General features: G+C 51.8%; 1 protein-coding gene across 1 annotated transcript in view; it reads left to right on the top strand.

Moving 5' to 3' along the window:
• The window catches only part of CELF5 (CUGBP Elav-like family member 5), a 43,599-nt gene extending 27,476 nt beyond the window's left edge, over positions 1 to 16,123 (top strand). Inside the window, exons 4-13 of the mRNA XM_028159246.2 lie at positions 1,180 to 1,308; positions 2,305 to 2,384; positions 4,326 to 4,472; positions 5,327 to 5,468; positions 5,552 to 5,698; positions 7,230 to 7,292; positions 7,677 to 7,763; positions 11,116 to 11,259; positions 13,344 to 13,511; positions 14,830 to 16,123. Of these exons, the coding sequence (XP_028015047.1) occupies positions 1,180 to 1,308; positions 2,305 to 2,384; positions 4,326 to 4,472; positions 5,327 to 5,468; positions 5,552 to 5,698; positions 7,230 to 7,292; positions 7,677 to 7,763; positions 11,116 to 11,259; positions 13,344 to 13,471 (1,067 nt within the window). The 3' untranslated portion in view covers positions 13,472 to 13,511; positions 14,830 to 16,123. The remainder of the gene's footprint in view (positions 1 to 1,179; positions 1,309 to 2,304; positions 2,385 to 4,325; positions 4,473 to 5,326; positions 5,469 to 5,551; positions 5,699 to 7,229; positions 7,293 to 7,676; positions 7,764 to 11,115; positions 11,260 to 13,343; positions 13,512 to 14,829) is intronic.
• The last annotated feature ends 3,427 nt before the right edge of the window (positions 16,124 to 19,550 follow it).

The raw sequence follows: 19,550 nt of genomic DNA, 5'->3' as shown, positions 1-19,550 counted from the left end.
CATCTCAGGTGGGTTGGGGGCTGAGGGAGAACAGCCAGCCAGGGGATGACCCGAGACAGGGTGGGACACCTGATTCTGCACATCTGATTACAACTCTGATGTGGGACAGGGCTGTTAGGACCCCTGGAGCGTGAAATGTGTAAGAGCCTGGTGAAGCCAGGATGGGCTGGAGCCTGTTTTCAGACTCTCCAACCTGGCTGAGGTGTGGGTCAGGGACTGGAGAGCGGGGGTTTGCATGTCTCCATCTCTGTCCTCTCTCTTGCTCCCTCTCCCACCACATCTCTGTCTCTCTCCTTATCTTTTTCTTTCCTGTCTCTGGTTCTCTCTCTGCTGCTTTCTGCGCCTCTCTTTGCTTATCTCTGTTTCACTCTCATACGTCTTTCTCTTCCTGATTCGCCAACCTCTCTGCTCCTGTGTTTCTCCCTCCCTCCCACCCCATGAGTGACAGCTGCCAGAAAACTGGTCTCCATAGTAACCCATCTTACTGTCTAGGGGAGAGGAAGCTGCCGCTGTTCCTGATTACAGGGGAGCAGCACAACTACCCCAGGGGCAGGGCTCTGGTGCCTCACACAGGAGAGGGTGGCCCAGACTGGCCCCTGGCCTTAGACTTGGGCAGGTCCCAGCCAGGCACCCCCTCCAGCTCCACCTGTTGGGGACTGCAGGCTGCCCAGGCACTTGGTCCTGTGCTCACACAGGCCTCACTCCTTCAACAGACATTGATTGCCTAGTCCCTCCTGAGCCCCGGGCAAGGTTGGGCAGGGGGCTCTGCTGGGCACGGTGAGGATGCAGAGGCCATCAGCGCTCACCCCTCCCTGTAGAATCTAGATGGCAGATAGGCCGACAGGGACCTAGGCCGGGCAAGGTAGTTCCTAACCCTGGTACTATGTGTGGGCTCTCTGAGACCACAGGAGGGAGAGCCCATCTGTACTGGGAGGTGGGAGCAGTGGTGCAGACGCCCCGAAGGATTGAAGGAAGGACCTTCCAGACGTTGGGGGGGGGGGGGGGGGGGTACTGCGTGAGCAAAGGCATGAAGATGGGATCGTGCAGGAACGTGGGAGAGACTCAGGGCAGCCAGCGCCCGGCTGTTACCTCCTTCGCGCGCGCAGAACTGGGCCCAGGGGAGAAATTCCCGGAGGCTTTCCAGCCAGGACTTGTCTGAGGTGGTGTCTCCGCCCACAGGGGACCGGAAGCTGTTTGTGGGGATGCTGAACAAGCAGCAATCAGAGGAGGACGTGCTGCGGCTGTTCCAGCCCTTCGGGGTCATAGACGAGTGCACGGTGCTCCGGGGGCCTGATGGCAGCAGCAAAGGTGACAGGCGCGAGTTGGGGCTGCCTCTGGGGGCCGGGCTGGGGACAGAGCGGGGCAGGGCGGCGCCCGCGGCGGGCGGGGTTGGATCCCGGGGCGGGGCCCGCGCGAAGCCGCACTGGTGGATGGGGCCCGAGGGTGGGCGGGGCCAGCTGCTTTGGCGGGTGGGTGGAGACCGGTCCTCCTAGCTGCCCCTGCCCGGCTGGGGATGCCTGTCTCCACCAGGATTTGCCTGTGTTCTGTGTAGGTACGCCACCGTTCCTATACGGCTGTACCTTCTAGGAATGATTGTTTAATGACCTCCAAAGACATGTTTTCTTGTCTGCCCCTGTGACTGTATGTGACTAGGGTTGAGTATCACTCCTCCTGCATCCCTGTCTCTGACTCTTCCTGCTGGGTATCCAAATGACCACTTCTGTATGGGTCTTCGTGTGTCTGGTGGTGTCTGGCTATCTGTCCACCTGATTCTGCTCATGTGATTGATCGGCTGGGTCTGCCTTTGTATGGTGACTTATCCCCATTTCTCCAACTCTGGTCACATGCATCTATCCATCTGGGTCTGAGTGCATCTCTGCCTGGGTGTGCACGGGACCGTATCTCTCTGCATCCGTGTCTCATGGTTTCTCACTTTAAATCTGCACATCTGAGTACAACTCTGGATCTCCGAGTGTTGGTGGCTGGTGGGTGTTCTCTAAGCCTGTCCCATCGCTTGATTGTGGGTTTGACAAACAGCTATCTGGCTGGCTTTCTGACCAAATGGATGGCCGATTGGCTGACTGTCTAACTCCATGGCTGGCCGTGTGCTTCTCTTACTGTCTCATCCTTCATGGTCTAGCTCTCTGTCTGAGCAAATGGCTGGCTGGCTCTGTGTCCAGATGTCTGACTTTCTGGCTGCATGTGTCTGATGCTGACTGGCCATCCGGGGTCCCCAGCCCCCGCTCCGGTGGGCCTGCCTACCCAGAAATGCCCCATTGCCTCTTCCCTGTTCTCTTGGAGCAGGCTGTGCCTTCGTGAAGTTCTCCTCCCACACGGAGGCTCAGGCGGCCATCCACGCCCTGCATGGCAGCCAGACCATGCCGGTGAGTAGGAGCTACCCTAGGCCAAGGTGGTGGGCACGGGAAAGGGGTAAGGGGGCCCTGTTCCTACCATCCCAGCCACCTGGTAGTCCTTGGTTCTGCTTCATAGTGGGCATAGGTGGAAAAGGGGGCAGTCCTGATGATGGTGTGAGTGGGTGTATGTGTCTGAGTGATTGTACATATGTGTGAATGTATGTGTGTGAAAGAATGTACTGTCAGTGTGTGGCTGCATGTGTGTGTCTCTGTGTCTATGTGTCTAAGAGAACATGTGAGAGTGCATGCATGTCTGTGTGAGTACATGTGTGCAAGCATGTTGAGTGCATGAGTATGCCCAGGTGATATGGGGGGAACAAGTACATGCATGTGCCTCTGTAGGTGTGTGTGTGAGGGTTATGTGTGTGGATGAGTACATGTGTGTATGTGTGGGTGAGGGCATATGATTATGTGTGCATAGTGACTGTATATACTTATGTGTGTACATGTGTGATTTTGTGCATGTGTATGTGAATGCATTGGGCACGTATGTGTGAGTATGCATGGTGAGCATGTATATGTGAATGCTATGCATGACTGTGAGCATACACGGTGAGTGAATGTGTGTAAGAGTACGTGTATATGTTTGTGAGTATACAGGATGGGTGAGACCTGAGGGTGGATGGGATTTGCCGAGGCCAGCAGGGGGTCATGAGGGTGTGGGGAGTGACAAAATCAAAGGCAGGCAGGAATGGGGGGCCCCAGAGGAACTGGGGAGGATGGGCTAGAGGGGCCTGCAGTTCAAGGCTGAGGCACACAGATTCCTCCTATGGCCATGGGGAGCCACAGAGGGGTTCGACAGGGAAGGGAAGGAGTCAGGTTTAGTTGGAAATGTCTCTTTGGGGCCAGAGTAGAGGTGGGCAGAGGCAAGACTGGAGCCAGGCACTTGTGGGTCAGCAGTGGTGTGAGGTTGGGAAGGACCACCCAGGCACTGGGGTGTCCCTGACCCCCAGGAAGGAGACTCTGGGAACCATCTTCACTGTATGTAAGTGTCTAAATCTGCATGGGGAAGACAGCCTTGGAGAACCAACTTGCCTCTCAGTTCTTGAAAATGGGTGTGGAGTGCAGGGCAGTCTCAGAAGAGCAGGCATCAGTTTGATCCCTGGACAGGCAGGATTTAGCTCATCACCAGGTCAGGCTTCCTCATACTTAGACCTGTCCAGTGATGGGCTGGCAGGCATAACAGGGAGTGAGCTCTCCATCAAAGGGGGCATGTCAACCTCTCTGATGGTGGGACTCTACCCTGTTCTCAGGTGCAAGGTGCCATTTTCAGTTATCCATCTGTGCCCCATTCCTCTCTGGTGACCGGATTCTCACCCGTTCTCAGGTGTAGGTGACAATTATAGGGTCCTTCACCCAGGCCGCCATGTTCCTCTCCAGCAGGTGGATTCTCCTTCTGTGTGTATGTGTGTGTGTGTGTGTGTGTATGTGTGTGTTTTAAGATTTTTTATTGATTTTTAGAGAGAGAGAGTAACACTGATTGGCTGTCTCCTGCACGCCCCCTACCAGGGAGCCTGTAACCCATGCATGTGCCCCAACAGGAACCGAACCAGAAACCTTTTGGTGCATGGGACAACATCCAACCAACTGAGTCATGCTGGCCAGGGCTCCTCCTGTTTTGGGGATTGTGCCTGAGAGTCAGGGTCCTCCACTGTACCCCAGACACAGCCCCCTGGACCCAGATGCCCCACCTGTGTACAGAGGTGGTTGCATCGTCAAGTGCGAGACCCAGGACTCTGATCTTCAGGTTGTCTCGCTGTGGTGCCCAAAGTCTGCAGCAGGGGCTCATGGACAGGGCCAACAGCTGTTGCTATCTATAGCCCTCACCAGAGCTGGTGTGGTTCTGGGGACCCCAGATTCCTGGTTACCTCCCTCCTTTCTTCTCCTTCCTGCTTGTGGCTGCTCCTGCAGGGTGCCTCCTCCAGCCTGGTGGTCAAGTTTGCCGACACAGACAAGGAGCGAACACTACGGCGCATGCAGCAGATGGTGGGCCAGCTGGGCATCCTGACACCATCCCTCACCCTGCCCTTCAGCCCCTACAGTGCCTATGCGCAGGCCGTGAGTGACCCCAGAAAACATGCTGTTGTCTCCAGTGGGACTTCCCAGACCACTCTGAGGATCCAGTCAGTCTCTCTCTCTCCATCTAAGTCTCTGTGGAGGGGTTTGGCCTCTCTGCCAATCTTTGTTTTATTTTTTTTATTTTAAATATATTTTTTATTGATTTCAGAGAGAAAGGGAGAGGAAGAAAGAGATAGAAACATCAATGATGAGAATCATTAATTGGCTGCCTCCTGCACGCCCCCTACGGGGGATCAAACCTGCAACCTCCTGGTTCATAGGTCGATGCTCAACCACTGAGCCACGCCGGCCAGGCTCTCTGCCCATCTTTCTGTATCTTGCCCAGTCTCTCTGACTCAGGGTCCTATTCTGGCCATGGCTGAGCCCACATATCCAGACTGATTCCCAAGCCCCACACCTAGCTGGGCCCCCAGCCATAAACTGAGCCCTGAGCCCAAGCTGAACCTCTACTTGGACTGACATGACTCCATGCTCAGCCCCCAAATAATTCAGGTCAAGCTTCAACCCTGAACTGAGACCAAACCCAGACCTAGCCTCTAAGTCCCAACCCTGGCTGACTTAAGTGTTGGCTGATCCCTGATCCCTGATCAAGGCCAAATTCTTTACTGAACCCAGTTCCCTGGATTAGCCATGATTCCTGAGCCCTGAACCTAGGCTGAGCCCTGATCCTAGACTAAGCCTTGATCCAAGGCTGAGCCCCAATTCCTGACTGATCCCTGACCCTGGCCTCAGCCAAGATATCCAGCCTGACCCCCCTAGTTACTCCCTGGGACCTATGACCTCAGGGCAGGTGCCACCCTGACTGTGCATCTTGACTCCCTCTCCACCCCCAGCTCATGCAGCAGCAGACAACGGTCCTGTCCACCTCAGGCAGCTACCTGAGCCCTGGCGTGGCCTTCTCACCCTGCCACATCCAGCAGATCGGCGCTGTCAGCCTTAACGGGCTGCCTGCCACACCCATCGCCCCTGCCTCTGGTGAGAGTCCGCCAGAGGCCCGAGGACGGGTGGGCAGGGCCAGGCCCAGGCCCAGGCTCCTCATGATGTTTTTCTCTCTGCAGGGCTGCACTCCCCGCCACTACTCAGCACTGCCGCCGTGCCCGGCCTCATGGCTCCCATCACCAACAGCTTTGCAGGTGTCGTGCCCTTCCCTGGCGGGCACCCTGCCCTAGAGACTGTATATGCCAATGGCCTCATGCCCTACCCAGGTAACTTGGGTGGTTCCCCAGGGCCTACGAGAGCATGAGGGGGCAGGACGGTGTCTCTAGGACAAGCATAATTCCCTGTGTCTTGATGCCCCATGGAGCAGAGGGACAGAACGATGGGAGACTCAGCTGAGCAGATATGTGCTAGGGGCACAGAGGAAAAGGTTAAACATCAGAAATTTGCACCCAGACATTTCTGGGTTCGTATCCCGGTTTGGTGGCCCTTGGGTGATTCCTTTAAGTCTCTGAGTTTCAGTTTGCTCATCTGTGAAATGGGGCAGATTAACGTCAGTCACCTCATGAGGTTGCATTGACAATGAAATCAGTATGAAAAATGATTAACACATCACCTAGTACTAAGAATGGCACCATCAATCTTAATTATTAATTGTTACTATTTGGGAAGATATCAGTACCAGGATTCATTCATTCACTCACTCATTCATCCACTCAATATGACCATGCACTGATGTGAGCTGGGCTCTGCCCTCATGAAACAGAGGTCCCACCTTTCCCACTATACCATGATTTCAAGGCAAACATGTTCCAACACTTTGCTGAAGTGAAGTAAGTCATCTGTGTTTATACCATTAAAGAGGGGTTTTTATTTTGAAATGATTGAGGCTAACAGGGAGTTACCAAAATAATACAAAGAAGTCCCGTGTACCCCTCACCCAGCTTCCTCCAATGCTAACATCATAGATAGTCACAGGAGCATTGTCAAAACCAGGAAACTGACATTGGTGTGTACAATGAACTCAACTGGAGTAGGAGAGCTTATTCAGATTTCACTGCTTTTTACATGCACGTGTGTGTGTGTGTGTGTGTGTGTGTGTGTGTGTTTCTATACCATTTTATCACAGGTATAGATTCATGTAACCACCACCACAATCAAGATGCAGAACTGTTCCAGCTTTACAAAGTAATTCATTTATGCCACCCCTTTACAGTCACACACACACACCCACACACTATTCCATCCTCTAGCAACCTCTCTCCATTCAAACGGAATCTTTTGGCTGAATTTTCTTGATTCACCAGCTCTGGTGGCCTGGACAAACTCTCACCTCACTCCTCCACTAGGGCCAGTTGGAAGGTCATAGCCACATAAAGGTCCATGGGGTGACTGATGAATGAGGTGTAGGGAGCGAGAGAGGAAGTGATGGGGGTGAGTGGTGGTCTGGAGCAGAGTCCTGGAGTCCTGGAGAATATAGAGAATGAAAGGAAGGAGCGAGAGGGCCAGGAGGGTGGGAGAGAGAGATGGGAGTCATGTGTCAACCTCTCTGGAGTCCCAGAAACCTGGATTCCAGTTCGGCTTCTGCCATTTCCTATCTAAGTGGCCCTGTGCCAGTTACTTCACCTCTCTGAGCCTCAGTTTCTCCACCTGTAAAATGGGAAGCATCCCTGTACACTGTTTACGCAGAGGTGAAGCTGGGGCGGATGTCTGTTGCTCTCTTTTCCGCTCTTAAGAATTGGGGGTGGATAGAAGTCTTCTGTTGCTCGCGCCCCACTCAGCCCCTCCGTCTGCCCGCAGCTCAGAGCCCGACCATGGCTGAGACCCTCCATCCTGCCTTCTCCGGAGTCCAGCAGTACACAGGTAGGGAGGCACGCCGGCCTGCCCCGCAAGAAGCCCCGCCCCATAGACGCCCCGCCCCCTGGGCTCGGCCCTTCGTCTTTCTTCCTACTTCTAGCCGAGGCCCAATCCCAGCTCTTTGCCCTGCTGGTCCCGCCCCTCAGATCCTGCCTGAGGTCGGCCTTGGCCCCGCCCCTAACCGTGTCCCCGCCTCTCAAGTCCGGGCTGCTCTGTTGCCTGGGCCCCACCCTTAGGCCGGCTCTTCGTTGTGGCCCCGCCACGCCTCCTTCCCAAGACCCACTGTTGGCCCCGCCCCCTCAGCCTAGGCCCCGCCCCTAGAACTAGCCGCGCCCCGCTCGCGCCGGGCGCCCGCCGGCCTCACGCGGCTTCCGCTCCGGGTCTCCGCAGCCATGTACCCTACCGCGGCCATCGCGCCCATCGCGCACAGCATCCCGCAGCCGCCGCCGCTCCTGCAGCAGCAGCAGCAGCGAGAAGGTGAGGGGGCCGCGACCTCCTGCGGGCGCCAGCCCCGCCCTCTGACCGCCCCCATCACCAGCAGGACCCACCCCTGGCCGGGCCGCTGGGAACCGCGCGGCTGAGAACTCGGCCCAGGGGACGGAGAGGCCTGGGTTCAAGTCCTGTGCCGCCCCTGGGAGTTTGGGGGGGGCCGCTGAATCCCCCTCTCCGAACCATGCTAGCTCGACCCCGTAGGCATAGAGGTGCCCTCTCCAAACCTGAATGATCCCCTGAACTTTCGGAGAGTAAACCCCTTTTGAGGTTGGGAAGAGGGGGTGCGGTATCTCGGCTAAACTGGAGCGTCCCCGGTAAAGTCGAGGGATGCCAGAGTTAGATTCTGGAGTCGGACAACTGGAATTCAGATCCACCCAGTTCTGGCTTGTGACAAAAGGAAGGTCCCTCAGTTTCCTCATCTCTAACACTGGCGACTATTGGTGCCAAGAGGTGCAAGTAGGCAGTGACCGGCTCATCCCCGGGGAGACCCTCTGTCTTTAATCCAGATGGTGCTAGTGGGGGGCGGGGAGGCTGGGGAAAAGCGACAAACCAGGAAAGCCCAGGTCACTCACTCCCCGTGGCAAGGGAAGCTCGGAGCCTGGCCCGCAGACATGTCAATAAAAAAAAAATAGGACCCTAATAAAACCGGTAACACAGTTTTATCAACGTTAGACGGCTAAGAAATACGTGATACTACAATAAATGTGGTGGCACTTCATCTCGGGAAAGAGCTGAAATGTGCACGTGGAAGTGGCATGGGAAGGGCCGCTCACCGAGGTCCAGTGAACTAGTGGAAACTGGGTTGTCTGAAATGAGACGGAGGCGTAGCCGCAGGTGGGGACAGGTATGGCTCCTAACACACTGGGGAGCGGAGGAAGTTGGTAGGTGTTGGAGCCTCGTGTGCGAGCTCGAATTTTGTTTTCTCATGAGGCTCGGTTCACCTGGGCCCAGGTTTCTGCATTCACCTAGTGTTTCCTGGAGACGAGAGAGCCTCTAAGCAAACACAGAATTTGTGTTATGCTCAATATTGTTCCGTAACATATCAGTCACATTGGAACACACTTGCATTTTATACAACCAAAGACCTTGTATGCATCTATGCATAACCCATGGACGCAGACAGTGGGGTGGTGAGGGCCTGGGGTGGGGGATGGGAGTGGGCTGGAGCGGGTGGGGGATCGGTGGGGGACAAAAGGGGACATATCTTTCAACAATAAAGATTTAGATAATAATTTTAAATAAAAATGCAAACAATAAATAAATAAAAGCAAGCATTATAGCAGAACTGTGGTCCTAATCAGAAAGGTAGGGGGTGGATGTGATTGTGTGGTCTTGGATTTTGTATTTTCTGGGCTGGGGAATATTCATTGGGAGGGTAAGAGCAATTCTTGGTAGTTTGATCACTATCTTTGTTTTGGGGAGCATGGGAGCAGGTTTGGCTTCAGATAATCAGATTTTTTTAAATTTTCTTTTTTATTGAATTTATTGGGGTGACATTGGTTAATAAAATTATATAGGTTTCAGGTGAACAATTCTATGAAATATCATCTGTATATTGTATTGTGTGTTCACCACCCCAAGTTAATCAGATTTTTAAATGGTATTATTTATAGTTTGTATATAAACCATGCACTGGGGATTTTATGGGGAAGGGATGATTTTGAGGATTAGCCATGTTTTAAAAAATATTTCTACTCTGGCCAGTGTGGCTCAGTGGTAGTGTCCGCCCACGCATCAAAGGGTCTCTGGTTTGATTCCTGATCAAGGGCACATACCTGGATTGCAAGTCAATCCCAGGCCCTGGTCTGGCCTTGTGGGGGAGGCAACCAATCGATGTGTCTCTCACATTAATGTTTCTCTCTCTCTCCCCCCTCTTCCCTACCTTCCACTCTCTCTAAAAATCAATGGAAAAATCCTTAGGCAAGGATTAACAAAAATAAATTAATTCATTAATTAAAATATTTCTGGTTGGTATAGTCTACCATTTTAAAATTATTTGTGGGAGCCCAGCCAGTGTGGGTCAGTGGTTGAGTGTCAGCCTATGAACCAGAAGGTTGAGGTTAGATTCTCTGTCAGGCATATGCCTGGGTTGCAGGCTCAATCCCCAGTGTGGGGCATGAAGGAGGCAGCTGATCAATGATTCTCTCTCATTATTGATGTTTCAATCTCTCCCTCTCCCTTCCTCTCTAAAATCAATAAAAATATTTTTTTAAAAATTATTTGTGGTTTCAGGATATCTGGGATTCAGGACTGGAGAGTTCTCTTTTTAGTTTACTTGATTTTATTTTTGCATCATCTGAGTTTTGGAAATTACCCAAACTTAGGAGAATTATCCAAGGCTTTTGGAAAATATATCTGGATATTTGGGTTTTGGGATCAGAGAATACTTGTCTTGTTTTATTCTGTGATCATCCGACTTTTATTGCCTTTTTTTTGTTTCGTTAATCCTCATCCGAGGATATTTTTCCCATTGATTTTTAGAGAGAGTAGAAGGGAGGAGGAGAAACAGAGAGAGAGACATTGATGTAAGGGAGACACATCCAGTGGCTGCCTCCTGCATGCGACCTGACTGGGGCCAGGGATCGAGCCTGCAACCAAGGTACATGCCCTTGACCGGAATCAAACCCAGGACCCTTCACTCCGAGGGCCGATGTTCTATCCACTGAGCTAAACCAGCTAGGGCTATTACTATTTTTTAAAATTGATTTTAGAGGGAGAGAGTGAGAGAGAGAGAGAAACATGGATGTGAGAGATACATCAATCAGTTGCCTCCTGTACACGCCCCAATCAGGGGCCCTGACCAGGAATTGAACCCGAGACCTTCCAGTGCACGTCATGACGTTCCAACCAACTGAGCCACACTGGCCAGGGCAATCATCGTACTTTAAAAAAAAACAGAACCAGTTTATTTCAGGACCAGTTTTAGACTTACAGAATAATTGAAAAGATAGATTATAGTTTCCATATATCTACACGTAGTTAACCTGACTTTTGTAAATAATCTGGAGTTTGAGGTTTAGGGATTTTCCTGGATTTTGGAGTTCCTGTTATTTATCTTGGTTTGGGCAGAGGGCTAAGAATCATCAGAATTTTGTAAATTATCTGGAGCTTGAGGACTATCAGAGCTTTGGAGTGTCTGTAGGATTATAGAGCAGGGATCAGGATGCCCTTTCTCCTTACCCCCCATTTCCACATCCCTTCTTTCTTCGTATCATGGGGCACCTCTCTCCTGACAGCTGGAGGTGCCCAGGTGTGGGTCCAGACCCGCCCCTCCCCTGGGGGGGGGCTCCGCCTCCTCTCCTTGGGGGCTTTATGTCTTTCTCTCCCCCACCTGCAGGTCCCGAAGGCTGTAACCTGTTTATCTACCACCTCCCCCAGGAGTTTGGAGACACGGAGCTGACGCAGATGTTCCTGCCCTTCGGCAATATCATCTCCTCCAAGGTGTTTATGGATCGGGCCACCAACCAGAGCAAATGTTTTGGTGAGTACGTGTGGAGGGTGCCCCTTCCTGCTGGCAGCCTGTCCCATGCCCCTGGTCCTGGAACAGGGGATGGGGGTGGGGTGGGAGAGGTTGGTCATCCCTGAGACAAGCCTAGTCCAAAAGAATCACATTTTTTAAAAAAGAATCACATTCATAATCAGAGTGAACACTTATTAAGCACCTACTGTTTGCTGGACACTCGCCATGCATTCTTTCTAAGACTCACTCGTTCATTCATTCATTCATTCAACAAATACATATATTGTGTCCCTGCTGTGTGCCAGGTTCTGTGCTTGGCACTGGGCACATAGCAGTGAAGGAAGCCTACAAAACCCTACCCTGAGAAGGCTCACAGTCTTCCTGCACTGTCGGACAGAGCTTCCTTTGACGATGGAAATGTTCTACATCCAGTCTGTCTGAGCCATCAGCCCCATGTGGCTACCAAGCACTTGAAATGTGCCCAGTGTGACCAAAGGACTAAGTGTTTAATTGTATTTAATTTAAATTAAAATAACCACAAGAGCCAGTGGCTACCAAATTAGAAAGCACAGATTTAGGGGGAGGAGATGGAAATAAGGAATCTTAGGATATAGGCCAGGGAATTATAAATAGTATGAAGAAAAATAGAGCTGACTGATGATGAGCTAGCATGGGGAAATCTGTAGGAAGTGTGTTCTAGGAAGAGGCAACAGCATGTGCAAAGGCCCTGGGGCTTGGAGGAACAGTGAGGAGGCCTGTGTGGATGGAACAGAGTGAATGATGGGGAGAGAGGGGAGGAGGTAAGGGCAGGTGGGAAACAGGGACAGATCATGAAGGGCCTTGAACTTTAGGGAGGACTTCTTTGTCCCCAGAAACAGGAAATTAGGGCTCAAAGAGGCACTGACACTTGTTCAAAGTCACACAGCTGCAAAGAGGCAGAACCTAGATTAGAACTAGTCTGTTTGACTACAAAATCTGGACTGGTAACCCCACCCTGTCCTCTTTGAAGAGCTAATTCTTCACTGTTTATTAAGTGCCTTCTGTATATACTCAGTATCCAACCATAAAAGGGAAGAATTGTCCCAATTTACTGAGGGAGAAAAGAGAGGAATGAAATGGTCAGGTGACACACTTGAAGTCACACAGCAAGTACGGGACTCCCACTAGTGCCCAAGCCCCCTTTTCTGTAACCTGTGTCCAGAAGGAAGAGGAAATTTCGGGAGGAAAACCCGCTCAATCACTTTCAACAATCAGGAGGGTCATATGCGTTCTCTGAGCCTCAGTTTTCTCATCTATATAATGAGGGGACTTGGAGGAGATAAATACAATGATGTTAATCCCTCAACTCTAAATTCCCCCATGGCTCCCCATGGGCCTCAGCAAGACCCTTCAACCCTGAGTCCCCAATCTCTCTGTCTGACCTTCCACTTGGCCTTTCACAAGAGCTCAGGTGACCTCATCTCCAAATGCTTGTGTGGTTCCCTCCCCCTGGAGGGCCCCTGGCCTCTGTGGGCTGCACATGGTCCCCTGTGGTGACCCAGAAGTGAGGGCAGGAGTAGGGCCAGGCAGCCTTGAGCTGGCAGGTGGAGGGAGTTTGGCTGGTGGCAGTTGAAGGAGGGAGAGGCTTAAGTATTTCTGATGGTCTTGGGGGAAACTAGGAGTAGAGAGACTGACAGAGACAAAGAGAGAAGGAGGGAGAGATGGAAAAAGAGACAACAGACAAAAGCGCACACACAGTCATAAGGACAGACAAGATCCCAGATGAACAGAGGTCTCAGAGGAGGCATCAGGGCCCAGAAGGAGGCAGGCATCCTGGTGGGAGGGAGAACCTGGACCCCCAGAGGTAGATCCCACCTGTCCCCACCTCCACATAGGAAGTCTCCGCAGAGCAAACCCCAGGTAAGGGGTGCCCCATCCCCAGAGGCGTGCAGTCCAGCGGGGGCAGAACCAGGCAGGGATGCTGTGTGTCCTCTGCCAAGCCCTGCCACCTCCTGGCCGCCTGCCCCTGCGAGCGCACACCCCGCCCCTAGGACCCCACGAGCCGGGAAGCCGAGTGGAAGACGCCCACGTTGCCCACCATCGCGGGTCCACCCCGGTCTCTGCAGGCTTCGTGAGCTTTGACAACCCGGCCAGCGCGCAGACTGCCATCCAGGCCATGAATGGCTTTCAGATTGGCATGAAGAGGCTGAAAGTGCAGCTGAAGCGGCCCAAAGATCCGGGACACCCCTACTGACCACGCCCACAGCCGCCCGGAGGCTGTGGGCTTGGCCCAGGTGAGCCGCCAGGCGGCCCCACCCGCCCCAACCCTGCCCTGTGTTTTCTGCACCCTCCCTATTCTCCAAACCCTCTCCCGCCGCGGGTGGGAGTGTGGCGAGGCGTTTGAGGTTGCCGCCCGGGCCCCCAGGTTGGATTGTTAGGGGCAGAGCTGGATGAGGACACTCCCAATCCCTGTCGTAGGAGGGTAGGATTGGGTTGGGGAAGTGGAGGAATCCCTGGAGAAAGCTTTGAAGGATGAATAGAAATTTGCCTGAGGGGCCCGGTTGGGAATGGGGTGGGGAATGTCGTGGGGAGGGGCTTCTCTCCTGTCCTATGACTCCCAGCTGGGCCCCTCTCTCAGCCCCTCTATTTGGTATATCCAAAGAGTTGATGGGAAGGTGGGATTTTGCCCCCCCCCCCCAATGCCAGAAAAAATGTCCCCCCAAACAAACAAATCCCCAAGAGTGTATTTTGATTTGACAGAGCAAACAATTTTATCAACTAATCACCTTTTTTGGGGAATGAATAGTGAGCCTAAGGGATCAATGAGGAAACTAACTACTGACCTCAAGCTCCCATGAGCCTCATCTGTGAAATGGGCTCATAAAAACACCTCCCTTAGAGGCAGAAGGGAGGACTCACACAGGGGATGCAGTGTTTTCCCAGTTGAGCCCAGGACCCACCACCTGTAACGTTCTTGATAATTCCTGTTGTTTTTCTTTTTTAATCACCATTGCCGTCGTCATCAGAGAGCCTTGCCTGGGGTCTGGCGCAAAGTGGGTGCTCAGTTAGGGGATGGTGGTAACTTCCAGACCCTGTCAGGTCAGCACCCACAGATTTGAGGGTGTGCAGTCAGAGTCCTGCATCTTGGAGCTCACATTTGGAAACCTGCCACGTTTTGAAACCAACTCACAGGCGACCCACACACTTTTAACATGCTGGGATAGCACATCTTTCCTGAGCACCTACTATGCGCTAGGCACCGTTTCCAGTGTTTGGGGACACAGCTTCGAATGAACATAAACTTGGTGGGCGGGGGGAGGGGAGAAACTGCCTTCCTGGTGCTCCAGTGGCAGGCAGCAGGGGAGAGGAGACACAAATGAACAGGAATATTTGTCCCGAGTTGCCAGGTAAGGACACACACTTGGTTACCCTAACTCTGTTCCAAGCCAGGTTTGTCAGCCTCCAAACTCCAAAGTGGACTCTTTATGAAAAGATTAGGAATCTTGGGGTTCTAGACCTCAGCCTGGCCAGGGCAAGGGGGTGGATGGGAGGGGAGGTCCTTTGCCTTTGTGCCCAGCTCGGAGCTCCCTAACGCCCTCCCTTCTCCACCAGGTGAGGGGCCTTCCACCCCAGGAGGGTTTCCCCCGCTTCCAACTGATCCAGGACTTTTCCGTAAATTACAACCGAGTTTGGACACCAGCCCTCCCTCTCCTCTCCTGTCTCCCCTTAGCCCTCTTCCCAAAATGTGAAGCGCTGCCGGGGAGGGCGGGGGCTGAGGAGTTCACCACTTCCTCCTGGGAGATTTCCTGGCTCCTCACTCCCCACAACCTTGGTGGCTTCCCCAAACGAAATCACCACTTTTTCTATATATATATATGCATATATATAGAGAGAGCTATAGACAGTATATATATTTTTTGAGTGTAGATCATGGGACCAAACTTTTCTGACTTCCTTCCACCCAAGAGAAGGTGACCCTAGGCTGGTCACTCAGCAGGGACATAAGAAGGGCTGAGGCTGGCCGGACAGCCCCGTGTCTCCTCACCTCCCGGCTGTATTGTCAGACCAGGGTGCCAGAGAAGCACTGGGAGTCATCAGCCACCCGATATACCTCCAGGACTTTTGGCCGCTGCCACCGACGATTCTCTCGGGCCTATGGGCTCAGCCGGCTTGAGTGTCCCTGGTCCTAGCTGCAGCTTCCGGGACCCCGAACTTCCCTCCCTTGTCCCAGGGCCCCGCCTTCCCCAGCACAAAAGAGAGCCCCTGGCCTCCCCCAGCCCTCTCCCCCAGTCATAGCCTTACTCATGTGACCAATAGCCCTTAGCTTTCCGTCAGGGGTAGATGGGGTCGGTGGGAGCCCCTCTCCTCCTACCCCTCCCAAGGGCAGGCAGCCAGCCCTCCCTGCCTTCGGATCACCAGCCTGGAATTCACGGTCTCATAACCAAGATTGCCACGCTCGTTGGACGAACCCAACCTGCACTGGCCAAGCACCCCTTTGCCGAAGATACCTCTTCAAAGAATTTTTTTTAATGTTGATCTTTCTGAGCAGGTACAAAGAAGAAAAGAGAAGAAAAATGGGGGTGGGGGGAATCAAGCAATGGATTTTTGTTTCCTAGCTGGGGCTGGGAGGGAGATCCTGTGGGGTGCCTCTGCATACCTACCCAAACCATGGAAACCCACCTTGAAGCACAGAGTCAAGTTCGTTTGGTCGTCCAGTGGAGCCTATTGCCAAACGAGGTACCAGAGAACTTAATAAGCTCAAGAAAAATAATTTTTGGAAAAAAAACAAAACCCACAGCATCCCCTTTTGTTTCTACCAAAATGTGTTGACCAACCCAGAAAAGAAAAAAAAAAAGAAAAGAAAAACACATAGTAAAAAAAAAAAAAAAAGGAAAAGAAAAAAAAATCTTCGGACCAACTTGTTTCAATATTCCAGAGTTTGATAATTGTTCCAAGACATTCTCTAGTGTGCCTGTATCCCGTGCGTCTGCGTGTGCAAGCGTGTGCTCAGGGGCCAAGAGGGGGCCTCATCTGCGTCTCTGGTGCCCACCAAGCTCCCGCCAGGCCTGGCGTGCAGTGGTGTGTGTCCTGATCCATGTTTACTGGCTGTAAATACCATTTTTATACTCCACACCGAAGATCTACATGATTTGTACAATGTACTTTATTTCTGCTACTAGTAATTTCATGAAGTTTCAACTTGCAAACCAACTTTTGGAAACAAACTCATACACACACACACACACACACACACACACACACACACACGGCAAGAAAAGGACTTAGGAGAAACTCTGGGTTGATGAATTTTGTGGCTGGAGAGGTCCTTGTCACTGTGGTGTGTTTCAGGTGAGAAGCTACAAGCATCATCTTTATGTCCAAAACACCTCTCTTTGGTCTGGAAAAACTGAAAGTTTATTTAATAAAAGTTTTACTTGCTAAAGGACTGAGTCCTCCTTATTTGCCCTTTCGCGTCAATAAAGACCAAGTGCATCTGGCCCCATGGAGTTCCTGGGTTAGAGAAAAATTCAGATTCAGAGTTGGGAGATGCAGGAGGAGATGATCCAAGAAGGCAAGTCTGAAGTTCCCATAGCCAGGATTTCATCTGCTCCATCCAGAATTTGAGGAAATGAAGTGTTCTTTCTCAGGAAGAGCAGGTGCCTATGTCTCTTGATTCCCACATTCATTCAGTCAGCCCACACGTGTTTCTTGAACACCCACTGCGCCTCTGTCTCTTTTCTGGCCACTACGGACACAGCAGTGACCGATGGCTTTGGTCTCTGCCCTCACAGAGGCAGCCCAGGAGAGGACACTGTACAACACACTTTTTTTTGTTTTGTTAATTCTCACTCAAGGGCATTTTTCCCATTGCTTATTTTTAGAGGGAGTGGAAGGGAGTGGGAGAGAAACATTGATGTGACAGACATATCGATTGGTTGGCCTCCCACACATACCCCAACTGGGACCAGGAATCGAACCTGCAACCCACGTATGTGCCCTTGACTGGGAATCAAACCCATGACCCTTCAGTGCTCGGACCAATGCTCTAACCACTTAGCAACACCAGCCAGGACTATACAACACCTTTTTTTTTTTAAAATTGGGGTAAAATTCACATAACATAAAATTCACCATTTTTATCATTTTAAAGTGTACAATTCAGTGGCATTCAGTATATTCACAAGATTTTACAGCCATCACCTCTGTCTAATTCCAGATCATTCCAGCACCCCAAAAGCAATTTCATCTCCCTTAGCAGTCATTCCCAAGCCCCTGGCAACCACTAATTCATTATCTCTCGATGTGCCTGCTCTGGACATTTCACATAAATGGAATCACAGTATGAGGCCTTTTGTGTCTGGCTTCTCTCACTGGGCATCACGTGTTCAAGGTTCATCTATTGAATGCCAGCGCCTTTTTCTTTTTCATGGCGGAGCAGTATTTCAGTGTGGAATATCACTGAACGTTATTGACCACATCTTGTGCGTCCATTCACCCATCGATGGACATTCGGGTTGTTGCCACCTTTTGGCTGTTGTAAATAGTTCCACGATACATGTGTACGTTTTTGTTTGAACACCTGTTTCAGTTCTCTTGGAGAGATATTTATGAGCAGAATTGTTGGGTCATGTGGTAATTCTATGTTTCGCTCTTTGAGGAACCACCCAACCATTTTCCGTGACAGCTGCCCCATTTTGTATGCCCACCAGCAGTGTATACGGGTCCCAGTTCCTCTGCACCCTTGTCAGCACGGTTACACAATAGATTTTGAGTTGGAATGTTGAGGGAGAAGTTCCCAGTTGAACTTGTAGCCTAGGACCCAGAAGTGCCCTGAGGAAGTGATGACTGAAGGAGATGAGATGGGGGTATGGATATTGGGGATAGCCACACCCAAGCTGAGCCTCTTGAAATTGATGGGAGTCATACTGACCACTCGATTTAAGGAGCTACTTAATATCCTGCCAAATACTTTGCAAAACCATGTCTCTTATTGGTAATTCATCCCATTTTATGGTTGAGGAAACTGAGGCTCAGAGACATGGAGTGCCTTGCTCTAGCACCCACAGAGAGAACAAGGCCCAGCTGGGGCACGAGCCGGAGGACGAGCCTGAGTCTGCCGAGCAGGGTCTTTGGGCGGGAGGAACAGCGTGGGCCAAGGCTCACGGGCTTGAGCTGGTGTGGTGGTTGGACAGTGGGCTACGGCTGCAGCACTGGGCAAAGACACCGATGCAGAGATGATAGGGGCCAGATTACAGACGTCCTTTCCTGATAACGTGCACAATGTGTGCCAGGCCTTGTCCCTCCCAAGGCCTCCATCAAGGAGCGTGGTGGACAAGAAAATAAAAGTACTCACCTCTGGAAGAAAAAGTAATTCCAGAGCATGCTGAAAATTGTGACCACAACGAGATTAGCAAATCTGGGACATTACCTTAGGGCGATGGGGAACCACGGAAGGGCTTTGAGCAGGGGAATTGCATGATCAGATTGGGATGTTAGGAGGATACCTGGGGTGACCTCCAAGCTAATGAGATAAATCGACGCTCTGGAGGATAATTTGGCAGGATAATATTCCTTTCAAGCATTTATTAAGCACTTACTATTTACCAAGTATTGTTTCAAGCCTGTGTCATCTAATACAGTAGGCACTAGCTACATGTGGCTATTTAAATTATTATAAACTAGAGGCCCTGTGTATGAAATTCGTGCAGGGGGGGGGCGGGGCCTCCCTTAGCTTGGCCTGCTCCCTCTCATAGTCCAGGACCCCTTGGGGGGATCAGGCCTAAGCCAGCAGTCAGACATTCCTCTTGCAGTCCGGGACCCCTGGCTCCTTACTGCCCACCTGCAGCGGAGACGGGAGAGGCTACCACCACCACCGCTGCGCTCGCCAGCTGTGAGCCCAGCTTCTGAGCACAGGGGAGCCTCTCCCGCCTCCGAGGCAGCGCTAAAGAGCAGCAAGCCCGGCTTCTGGCTAAGCAGCGCTTCCACAGGGGGAGCGCACTGACCACCAGGGGACAGCTCCTGCATTGAGCGTCTGCCCCCTGGTGGTCAGTGTGTATCATAGCGACTGGTCGTTCTGCCATTTGGTCAATTTGCATATTAGCTTTTTATTATATTGGATTCTCTTTCTCAGTCATACTAAACCACATTTTAAGGCTCAATAACCACATGTCCATCACTGCGGAAAGTTCTACAAGGCAGCATTGGCCTAGGAGCTTTATGTGACTTAACTCACTTAGCCTACCACCATCCTGGGAGTATGTTCTATTAATAGCCCGAATTTATGAGTTAGTAAACTGGAGCCCAGAGAGGTTAAGTGACCTGCCTGAGGTGCA

Source organism: Eptesicus fuscus, chromosome 6 (genome assembly GCF_027574615.1).
Source record: "Eptesicus fuscus isolate TK198812 chromosome 6, DD_ASM_mEF_20220401, whole genome shotgun sequence".
In the NCBI taxonomy this organism is placed as follows: Eukaryota; Metazoa; Chordata; class Mammalia; order Chiroptera; family Vespertilionidae; genus Eptesicus; species Eptesicus fuscus.
The sequence above is the reverse complement of the archived record's forward strand: the minus strand, read 5'-3'. Positions and strand labels throughout refer to the sequence as shown.